General features: G+C 34.1%; 1 protein-coding gene across 7 annotated transcripts in view; it reads left to right on the plus strand.

Moving 5' to 3' along the window:
* TJP1 (tight junction protein 1) overlaps window positions 1–12507 on the plus strand; it is a 220449-nt gene that overhangs the window by 142187 nt on the left and 65755 nt on the right. For all 7 annotated transcript variants that reach the window (XM_069466681.1, XM_069466682.1, XM_069466684.1 and 4 more), the window contains one exon: window positions 2512–2568. In XM_069466681.1, coding sequence (XP_069322782.1) covers window positions 2512–2568 — 57 coding nt within the window. The remainder of the gene's footprint in view (window positions 1–2511; window positions 2569–12507) is intronic.

Raw genomic sequence — 12507 nt, forward strand, 5'->3', positions numbered from 1 at the left:
TACTGTACTGAAAGAGAAGAGCAGAATGGTTGTATGGGCCCCATCATAAAGTTGACCCATTATAAATAGGGGACAGTCTGTTTCTGCAGTTTCACGTAGGAATGGGATTTGGTGAATATGGTTTAAAATATGTGGCCAGTTCTGATTGGGAATGGAGAAAGATAAGCTAAAAGAATAAAACACCTGATGAAAAAATGTCATCGACAGTCTCTTCACTTTGAAGATGATAGATGATCAATGTAAAACATTTTATGTATCCTTTCAGTCTTTTTTTCCTACTCATGTTTAAACAAAATCAGGATGGGCCGGGCGTGGTGGCTCACGCCTGTAATCCTAGCACTCTGGGAGGCCGAGGCGGGTGGATTGCTCAAGGTCAGGAGTTCGAGACCAGCCTGAGCGAGACCCCGTCTCTACTAAAAATAGAAAGACATTATAGGGACAGCTAAAAATCTATATAGAAAAAATTAGCCGGGCATAGTGGCGCATGCCTGTAGTCCCAGCTACTCGGGAGGCTGAGGCAGTAGGATCGCTTAAGCCGAGGAGTCTGAGGTTGCTGTGAGCTAAGCTGACGCCACGGCACTCACGCTAGCCTGGGCAACAAAGTGAGACTCTGTCTCAACAAAAAAAAAAAAAAAAAAACAAAAAACAAAATCAGGATGGTCATGTACAAGCGGTTTCATAACCTGCTTTCCCCCCAGCATTAAGTGAATTTCCCCATTTGGTTAATAATATTCTTTTTTATTTTTTTATTTTTATTTCATCTTATTGTGATGGGGGATACAATAATATTCTTTTTACAAAATGGAAAACTGTGTGTTCATTAAAACCGTAGGGAGGATGATAAACTGTTTCATACCAAAGAGTATGTTATCAGGGAGAGTAAACGCATGTTATCAGATCACTTGCAGTTTGGACTGATAGGAAAGGGATTAAAAAGTCGGTAAAGCAATGTCACTAGTGACTGAAGTGGATCAAGAAAAGATGAGCTTTGAGCTATGCAAGCCGTTCTCATTCTTAATGTCAGCTGAGATTGGACAAACTGACAGTTACTGCAGATAGTTTAATCATGTATATTTTGGTGGGGCTGTTGATGTTTAGCAGATTTACTTTATACCATCATTGTTTCTCATTGATGGAAGAGTTTTCTTTTTTTAATACATTAAATCCCAGTCAGTTTTTGTTAAAAAACAAAACAGCTTTGTTTCCAGCAGAGGTCTCATTAAAGAGAGGTTTTGCTGCACTTGATTGGAAGATTGAAACAAAATGCTGGTAAGGTTGGCAGTTCTTATCTGTGGGAGTGAACAGAGAGATCCTTTCTCTCTACTCTCTTATTCATCTGGCAGGAAAGTTAATCTAGTTGCTTTGAATTTAGAGAAGCAGGCTTTCATTATAGGGATTTATTTTCTAAAATGGCATTAATCTTCAATTAAAGTTGTTGTGGGAAAGGAGAAATGGGTTCATGGCACCTGGAAACCATATTCTCTTGATGCTAATGACAGCAGTATAACAGAAAACATGTCACTTGTGAAACAGGCATTCCTAATAGTGGGTGATGAGTGATGTTCTGAGAATGTCATGCTCAGATAACTCTGAAAAATCTTTTTTAAAATATTCATTTGTGAATGAATACATTTTTAGGAGCCCCACTTCCACAAAATGGTAACATTAAGAGGGATTGAATTACTTAAGCCTACAAGAACAATTAGCCCAATTTAAGAGAAATTTATTAATATTTTGAATTCTTTACTGCTCATCCTTTTGATAATTTATTTTCCAGTATAGTGAGAGGTTCATGACCGGATGTGAAACTAACTGAACTGTGCTATGGTTTGAGTAGGACCTGTTGAGTTGGAGCTTATAACACTTTTATGGTAATTCTTGGGGGCATAGTAAAGATTGTTGTTTTTATTTTTTATTTCTTATGTGTGTAATATATATCAGAAAAGCCATTTTTTATGTCCATAAGCAAAGCTTGAGAATGTAATTCTGTAGTAAAACAAACTAGGCAGAGTAGTCATGTTTAATTGTGACATTAAAGCATCAAATGGTTTTATCTGTTTTCCTGTAGGATGTATATTTATAATTACTGGTATTTAACTATTCCTTCCTTTGCAGAATGTAAGGGATGCTTTTAAATGTTTATGTGCCATTAGATATTTTAAAATAATACTGTTTCAACTTTTATTCTTTGCTGATGTTAAGTATAAAGTTGCAGAATTAGCTTAAGTACAGATTTCAGCCAGCATGAAATGAATATAGAGCACATCTGTCCAAATTAAGTTAAAAACAAAGGAAGTTCCTGTGTGTAGTTTCCTGTCTCTTAAAACAAAAGCAAACGAAAAACCTTCCATAATTACGAAGTTCCTTTTAGAGTATCTCTAATATTAATAGTATGAATTTTGGTATCTCAGTTTGCTAAATTGTTTGTGGAATGTTCTTGTTCACTTCTTTAAGGACATTTTCTTAAAAGGTAAATGATTTTTTTTTTTTTTTTTTTTTTTGCTTTATCAGAACATTGCAATGGAGGAAACAGCTATATGGGAACAACACACAGTGACGCTTCACAGGGTAAGTTTCTGTTGCAGTAAATAATCTGTGTATAACTCAGGATACTGGCAGCTTTTGAAAACAATAGAGGAAAGCCAGATGTCAGGAAGCCACAAGAAAGGGGGGAAAATTTTTCTATATTCTTTTGTTTAAAATTAGAGTCACAATAAATTTTTTATTAAGGTCAAAAGTGGACATGATTATTTTTTCATATATACTTTTTGGCTATCTGTATATTTGCTGTTTTTATTCTTTAAAAAGTGATTTTTTTTAAAATTTTGAGTGATTAGATAAAAGACTTTGTACATTAGTGTAAATTATAAACTGCTTCAACCTTTCTGAGTGTATATGCATATATTGTAAGCTTGAAGTTTTAAATTAAACCAGGTGGTGTGCATAATAAGATCTTAAAAGATACTTGTTGATTTGAAACATGTAAACCCAAGCTGTTACTAAACAATTGCAGATGAGTGGAGAGAGATTAGTAGGAAACTTAGTCGGAGTAACAACTTTGTCTGAAGTGAGATTGCCCTGAATTTGAATCCTTGTTCTGCCTTTTCTCTTGCTTTCAAAATGGGCAAGTGATTCAGTCCCCTTCTAAAGCCTTGGTTTTTACGTGTTTAAAATGAGACTAATGACACCAGTTCATACTTTACCAGTTGGTAAAGTTAATTCTCTTTTCTTCCTTTGAAGAGAAGTGATTCTACTGATTACTCTCCTCCTCAGAGAATGTACAGAAAGAGATTAGAGAATATTTAAATATAGGTCATATACTATTTCTACCAGCAGTATCCATTATTAGGAAAATGGAAAGAGTTTGGAAAAGCATGTTCCTGAACCCTGCCCCGATTATCTCATGAACGTTTGAATTTGTACATAATAGATAATAGGTAAATTAATTATTTGAAAAAGTGGTTTTCAGATAAGATATATAGTTGACTTTTTTATGTCTCACTAAGTGGTGAAGGAAATCATTAAATAATACTAACCTTAATTTTTACTTTATAAAGCTGAAATATGCACTCCTTTTGTTTGAAATGTGGTGATAGGTAGCATATTTAAATCACATATATATGATTAAACATATAAAATAACTTTTTGCCTTATGACTGTTTAATTGGCTGGTTGTGATATCAATGAATTGGTATTATTAATTACATTTATTTTTCTTAATTCCTTTATTATTTTTATTGGTATAATTTATATACAGTAAAATTCATCCTCAGTATACAGTTTTGACAAGCACATATAGTCATAGAACCACCACCACAATTAAAATATAGAAACAGTTCCATCACCCTAAAACTTTCCCTTGTGCCCATTTGTAGTCGTCTCCATCCCCTCCCCCTCAGCACTTGACAACCAGTGATACATTTTCTGTTCGTATACTTTTGCCTTTTCCAGAATATCATATAAATGGACTCATACAATATATAGCCTTTTAAGGCTGACTTCTTACACTTACTGCATGAGATTTCTCCATGATGTTGCTTCTATCAGTAGTTAGTTCCTTCTTATTGCTGAGTAGCATTTCATTGTATGAATGTATAATAATTTGTCTATTGTCCAGTTGTATGTTTGGGTTGTTTACAGTTTTTAGTGATTATGAATAAATCTGGTTTAGTGTACAGGTTTTTATATGAACATAACTTTTCATGTCTCTTGGGTAAATACTTAGGAATGGAATTGCAATGGGTCATATGGTAATTTTTTAATTGTATAAGAAACTGCCAAACTCTCTGTACCATCTTGCATTCCTACCAGCAGTGTGTACGAGCTCCAGTTGCTCTGTATCCTCATCAACACATGATACAGGTTGATCACCCCAAATCTGAAATCCAAAATACTCCAAAGTTCAAAACTTTTTGAGGGCTGACATGACATTCAACAGAAATGCTCACTGGAGCATTTGGGATTTCAGATTTTCGGATTATGGATATTCAACCTATATTATCAGATTTTTAAAAAAATTTTAGTCATTCTAATAGGTGTCTAGCAATATCTCATTTTATAATAGTTTTAGTTTGCATATCTGTACAGATTAATGATAATGAGCATCTCTTGATGTGCTTGTCATCCACATACCTTCTTTGATAAAATGTATTCAAATCTTTTGCCCATTTTTAATTGGGTTGTTTGTTTTCTTATAGAGGTTTTAAAAATTGTGGCAAAACATACATAATATAGAATTCACCATGTTCAATGTCTTTTGCCCATTTTTGAGTCAGGTTGCTTATTTTTTAGTTATTGAGTTGCTGGAGCTTTTTATATATTGTGGATATTAATTAACCTCCAGAATATTTGCAGATAAACAATTTGCAAATTCTTTCTTCTATTCCGTGGATTACATTTTTATTCTGTTGATTATCCTTTTTGGTGCATAGAAATTATTGAGTTTTAAGAGTTTTTAAAATATAATCAGGGTACAGGTCCTTTATTAGGTATTGTTTTGTAAATATTTTTTTTTCTAGTCTGTGGTTTGCTTTTTCCTTCTCTTAACAGTGTCTTTTTCAGAGGGTAAGTTTTAAATTTTGATTAAGTCAAATTTGTTAATTTTTGCTTTCATCAATCATACTTTTGGTTTTGTTTGTATCTTAGAAATCTTTTGCCAAACCCAAGGTAACAAAGATTTATTGGGTGAGAGCATTCTGTCTTTCACCATTAAGTATGATGTTTCAGTTGATGCCTTTTTACCAGGTTAAGGAAGTTACCTTATATTTCTATTTTGCCATTTATTAGTTTAAGGAAGTTTCCTTTTATCTTAGTTTACTGAATTTTTTTTTTTTTTTTAGTGAATGAAAAGTTTTGTCAGTGCTGTTTGCAGGTGTTGACTGGGATTATCATGTAGGTTTTCTTCTTAATCTGTTGATACGGTGAATATCTTGAATTTTGATTATTGAACAGCCTTGCATTTCTAAGAGAAATTCTACTTAATTGTGATGTACTAACCATTTTATATATTGCTGGATTGAATTACTAATGCTTTGTGAAGATATTTGTTTCATTGTTTGTGAAGGATATTGGTCAGTACTTTTTTATATTGTTTTTATCAGGTTTGGGTATGGGGAAAGCTACTAACCTCAAAACAAGAAGTTGGGAAGTAGTCCTTCCTCTTGTGGGTAGTGGCAGAGTTCATATACAATTGATACTATTTTTTTTCCTTAAATATTTGGTAGAATTCACCAGCATAGCCATCTGGTGCTGGAGTTTTCTTTGTGGGAAAGGTTTTAACTACAAATTCAGTTTCTGTAATTTTATATAGGATTATTCAGGTTATATATTTTTTGTTTGTTAGGTTTTTTTTTTTTGTCGTTTATTTGTTTGGTAGCTTTGCTAGTTTATATATTCCAAAGTATTTGTCTTGGTCATGTATGTTGTTAAATTTATGGGCATAAAATTATTCATAATATTCCCTTATTTTTAATTTTGTATGATTTGTAATGTTATTTTTTTCATTCTTGATGTTGGTAATTTGTCTTTCCTTATTTCTTGGTCAGTCTTGCTAGAGGTTTGACAATTTTATTGACCTTTTCAAAAGACCAACTTTTGTTTTCATTAATATTCTTTATTTTGTTTTCAGTTTCATTGATTTCTCCTCTTATTCTTATATTTCCATCTTTCTGTATGCATTTATTTTAAGTTGCCTTTTTTTATAATTTTTTTAAAGTAGATGCTAGATCATTTATTGGAGACCACAGTTATAGTTAGCCATTATCACATTACATTTCTTTTTCCTAATACCCTCTTTAGTTTTTAAATAGCCAAAATAAGGCACTTTATGTTTCTCCTTTGTACTGTTTTGCTTGGTTTTGTTAGGAATTCAGATGTGGGGAAATACTAGATGTATTTGCCACCGATCTGTGTCTCATTAGCTTAGGGAAAGTAAGGAAAGATCCTGAATGTTCAAAAAAACACAATCTGGTTTTTCTGAACGTGTTAAAAATGTCATACCAATTCATCACGGTAGGTAAGACAGGCAAGTCTGAGAATGCCTGGCTAGATGATTAGTGTGGGTTCTATCCTATGCTTCAGTTTTCTTTTGAGAGGGCAGCCCAGAAAAATGTTATCAGAAGATACATAGAGATAAGAGGGGTATATAACTTGTAATTCTTTGGTTGTTAAATATATTAACTATTGTACTGGGAACACAGAGCTATGTTGCTTCTGAGCCTCTTCAAAGAGAGACTGTGACAGAATTGAAGTCCTCAACAGTCATCCCTCCAAGAATGGGTTTTTTGGAAGATTTTTAAAAATAGTCTTGTCAGCATAAGCAGTAATAAAAGTCTCCCATCAGCCGGGCACAGTGGCTCACACTTATAATTCTAGCACTCTGGGAGGCCGAGGTGGGAGGACTGTTTGAGTTCAGGAGTTGGAGGTAACAGGGAGCTATAATAGCGCCACTGCACTCCTGCCTGGGCAACAGATTGAGACTCTATCTCTTCCAGAAAAAGTGAGAAGAAAACTCACAGAGAGGGAGAAAAATACTTGTAAATCATATGTCTGATAAGGGACTTCTTTCCAGATAATACAAAGAACTCTTATAACTCAGCAATAAAAAGACAATTGAATTGAAAAATGAGCAAAGGATTTGAATAGACATTTATTCAAAGAAGATCCACAGATGTACAATAAACACATGAAAAGATATTTAATATCATTAGCCATCAGGAAAATGTGTATCAAAAACCATAGTGAGATGCCCCTTCACACCCACTGGGATGGCTATACTCTCAAAGACAGACAGTAACACATGTTGGCAAGGATGTGGATAAATTAGAACCTTTATACATTGCTGGTGGGACTGTAAAATGGTGTAACCACTGTAGAAATCAGTTTGGGAGTCCCTCAAAAGTTACCTATGAAATTACCATGTGACCCAGCAATTCTACCCATAGGTATTTACCCAAGAGAAATGACAGCAAAGGGCCACATAATTAATAAGTTATACATGAGTGCTTATGGTACCATTATTTGTAATAGCTAGAAAGTAGAGATAACCCAGTTGTCAATTAGCTAATAAATAAGCAAAGTATGGTATATCCATATAATGGGATATTATTTGGCAATAAAAAGAAATGAAGTACTGATACTTTCTACAACATTGATGAACCTTAAAAACATGCCAAGTGAAAGAAGCTAGTCATATAGGACCATATATTGTATGATTCCATTGATATGAAGTGCTCAGAATAGGTGAATAGATGGAAGTTAGATTAGTGGATGCTTAGTTAGGCTGTGGGTATTGAGGGATGATGGCTAAAAGGTAGGGAATTTCTTTTTAGGGTGATGAAAGTGTTATAAGATTGATTGCAGTGATGGTTGCACAACTGTGAATATGGTAAAAACCATTGAATTATGCACTTTAAGGGGTGAATGTTATGTGAGATAGAAGGCTACTTTTTATAGAATATATTAAAATGTTTCAAACTCTTCATTTTATTTAATTGTCTGTGAAGTAGGTATTAATAACTACATAGAATAAACTGAGTCTCAGAAAGGTCTAGTGACATGCCCTAAAAGAACTGGAACTTGAACCAAGGTTTGGACTCAGCATACAATGATCTTTCAATTTGTATGTCAAGTTTAATTTTAAATTTAAAAAATGTTTATGGAATATAATTTCTTTTTGTTTCAAAATATGAAGGGGGGTACAAATGTTTTTGATGTTTACATGGGTGAACTGAATAATGCTGAAGTCAGGGCTTGTGGTATACATTGTGCACCATAGATCCATTTTTATCCCTCATTCCCCCCTCCCTTCCCCTCTCCTTAGTTTCCAGTATCCTTTATGCCATTATATGACCATGTATGCCCATTGTTTAGATCCCACTTATTAGTGAAAACATGTGGTGTTTGTTTTTCCACTCCTGGCATACTTCCCTGAGGAAAGTGTTGTCTAGTTTCATCCAAGTTGCTGCAAAAGGCATTATTTCATTCCTTTTTATGGCTGAGCAGTAGTCCCTGTGTGCGTACACATACACACACACACACTCATGCATTTTTTTTATCCACTTATCAATTGATGGGCACTTAGAATGATTCCATATCTTTGCAATTCTGAATTTTCCTGCGGTAAACATTTGGGTGCAGGTGTCTTTTTTGATAATAATGACTTCTTTTCCTTTGGGTAGATACCCACTAGTGGGATTGCTGGATCAAATGATAGGTCTACTTTTAGTTCTTTGAGGAATCTCCATACTGTTTTCTATAGAGGTTGTACTAATTTACAGTCCCACAGGAAATAAGTGTTCCTTTTTCACTGCATCTATGCTGACACCTGTTGTTTTTTGATTTTTTAATGCCATTCTGATAGGGGTATGGTGGTATCTCATTGTGGTTTTAATTTGCATTTGCCTGATGATTAATGATGTTGAGCATTTTTTCATCTTTTGAAAAGCTTCTTTCATCTCTTTTGCCTGCTTTTTAATGGGGTTATTTGGTTTTTTTCTTGATGATTTGTTTGAGTTCTTTGTAGATTCTGGATATTAGTCCTTTATAGGATGTATATGGAATGTGATTTCTGAAATTCAGAACTTAATTCTATCATATAAACTACATGAAGTTCACTGTACATGCAATAAAATGAATAGGAAATATGGTAAGGCAGGAGCCATTTTTTAAGTTTAGAGCGTTTGTGATGAGTCTAACTTTGAAGGGAAAGTGATAGTTTTGGAGAAGGGCAATTGGAGGTGTCCAAGAAACTGGAAATAGGAAAATGGAAAAGGAATGAGAAATGTAAACTATAGTTTGGGAATCAGAACTACAAAAGTGAGAATCACAGTGTAAGAATAAATGGGGGGAGGCTGGGCATGGTAGTCCATGCCTGTAATCATAGCACTTTGGAGGCTGAGGCAGGAGGATTGCTTGAGCCCCGAAGTTCGAGGCTGCAGTGAACTATGATTACGCCACTGCACTCTAGCCTGGGCGACAAAGCGAGGCCTGTCTCAAAAAAAAAAAGGGGGGGAATAAAGGGGACATACACACACAATTGGTATAGCCAAGGGACTATTTAAGGACACTGAACTTAAAAAAAAAAAAAAAACCAATCTGACAGTTGTAGAAGATTTAAATATTTTGAGAACTACCAAGATAAGTTAGAAAATCCTCAGTGCTTGGGTCTTGTGACTGCTAATCTGTTTGAGTTTACCACTAACTAATTTAAAACAGGCCTTTTAAATCTCTAAAGACTTCATAGAATCCAAGTATATTATAATAGAGTTATTCAAATGAGGGAACTCACTTCCATGGAGATCTTACATAAGGTCATAAATTGGCAAGCAGTAGAGAGACACGTAAGACCCAGGTCTTCTAACTTCATTGGTTAAAAGGGAGTCGCATCAGATCACTGAGGATCCATCTGGTTTTAAAATTCTGAGGTCCCATTGGCCAGTGTGAAAAAAATGACTAGAACAATTTACATTGAAAGTTGAGGGTTGATTGGAAGAATAAGGGGAGAAAGACATAAGACTAGAATTAGTGAGGAAAGTTATGATTAAGTTAACTGATTGTACAAGTTTGGCATGGAAAAATGGGGTAGTAAAAGGCAGTGGATCCTTAAGTACATAATTGGGCATATTTGATGGACACAAAGAAGAATTTTTGAAGAATAAACGGTTATTTCTACAACTGAATCGACTTTGGGAGTGTGTTTGTTTGTTTGTTTGTTTTTGTTTTTTAAGGAATCAAGAAATGCTTTAACCCAGGGTGAACAAATATTTTTTTTGTGACAGGCCAGATAGTTAATAGCTCAGCTTTGTAGGATCCCTGCTGCAGCTATTTGGTGCAAGTAGAGTCATAACTATCTGCAGAGAAATGGGCATGGCTAATGTCCAGTAAACCTGGACAGATAACTGAAAAGATTCCAGGACCCTTGTTCACCAGTGCTAACATAAATTGGTCTCCTGACCAGGCAGAGATATAAACACGTAAGTTATTGGTGTTCACGGCAGCTTACGATCTCAAAAGATTAAAATACAATGAAAGTAAAATTTTGATGCTCTTTTTTTCCGTCTTCCAAAAGCTAAACATTATCCTGTACATTTTCTCATGTAAAGGTATTTTTAAAAAATCAACTATCTTTTTGACATACCTACAAAATTTTTATGGTAAAGATACATGAAAAAAAATGGAATATTTTCAATTTCTTGAAAATTTCTTTGGAAGGTACCACAGTAGTCTCTCAGAACAGTCTGGTACAGAGCATATGATTGCCTCAAAATAAAATTCTACCATTATCAATTTTGATAACTGTAATCAATAAAATTTTTTATACATGCTCTCCTCATATTTTAAAATGGTTTGACTATATCTAGATCATATAGCTATTATATCATTTAGCCCTTTAACCTTCATTTAATCTCAGTGTTACAAGTAAGTACAGTATATATATAATGCTTGTCACCAGTCCTAACCATGTGTCTCTTGTCATTTTGATTGTCAGAAAGTTATTCTCGCACATACATATAAAGTGGGTTTTATTTCAGAAGAGGAACCCTGAATTTAGGTAATTCAAATATTTTATAATGGGCAGTGAGCAAGTTCTTTACTCTGGAGAGAGACAGACAGACATCTCTGTTTTCCAAAGCTGCAGAAAATTTGGTGTTTACTCCAGTGGCAGAGACTATCTTCCAAGGCTATTCACTATGTAAACATCCATGAGAAGATAGTCTGGGACAAAGGGCAGTCAGTACCTAATTTGGAATACCTGCAGAAACCAAGAGAACTTTGGAGAATTATCTCCCAACACTGCTTACTTTATGTCACTGTTGGGGCTCAGGACATGGCACCCCAAAATATTCCTCTTTGACAAATTGATTAACAACAGTTATTTTGAGAAACTACAGACACCAGAGTGGCCCTGAAAAGCTGCCCTTTTGTAAAAGAAATTCACATCTATAAAGGAAATTTTCATTAATGAAGGTATCTGTATCAGGAAGAGATTAATAACCTGTATTAGGCTGCTCTGGAGAGAACACCGATCACTTAAGAGACTCTTAATCTGCATAAAAAGGCAACCTTTATTCACCATGCATTTCTTCCCTTCACTCTCCCATAACTTGTCTTCACCACCCCCTAGAAGCCCTAAACTCCTCTTCCTTTCTATAATAAGCGTCAATCCTCTGGCCCTTCTTTGAGTCTTCTAGTCTTTGTGGGACTCTCCTGCATAATACGTAATTAAAATTGTTTTTTTCCTGTTTGAAAGAAATGTTATTCTCTATTAGATTCCATAGGAAGGGATCATGAAGACAGTATTTCCTGTGTTCTTAACACATTGACTGGTTTATCTGTGTCCTTTTACACTTGACGGTCAGTTTTGTTGGATATGAAATCTTTGGCCCACTATTTTTTTCTTAAAATTCAGTAATTTTATTTTAGTGTATCTTGGTGTTAGTCCCCCTGGGTTGATATTCTCAGGTACCTACAGTGATACAAATTCTTTCTGTATGTAGTTAGATTTTTTCCAAAAGTAGTATCAGGAAAGGTTTTTTTTTTATTATAGTTTTTTTTACTAATTTTTCTCTTCTGTTATTTTGGTTTGCTTCTTTAGGGACTCCTGTTATCCATATGGTATATCTTTTTTGCCTATTTTCAGTGTTTATAATTTTCTCCAAAATCCTTTTCATAAAATCTCTTGCATTATTTCTTTTTGGTTTTTAGAAAGTTTTCTCCTTTTCACTTTCTCTTAAGATACCATTTCTTTGGTCTTACGTTCCTCCTATCTAAAATGACTTTTTAAAATTTCTACTTTACTCTTGAATTCTGTCCCTTGTTTTCTAAGTTTTTTCTAATTCTTATGTTCTTTTATGTCTTGTATCATTTTCTTAATGCCTTTTAGCTTGTTTTGTGATAGTAACAGTTTTGATCTTTTTTTTTTTTTCTGCCATGCTTTCATGGTAGGGATGTTATTCTTCTCATCTTTCATGGTAACTTTATAGTTTTGCTCATTTTTATGTGAAATTA

This window comes from Eulemur rufifrons, chromosome 3, assembly GCF_041146395.1.
Source record: "Eulemur rufifrons isolate Redbay chromosome 3, OSU_ERuf_1, whole genome shotgun sequence".
NCBI classification, from domain to species: Eukaryota; Metazoa; Chordata; class Mammalia; order Primates; family Lemuridae; genus Eulemur; species Eulemur rufifrons.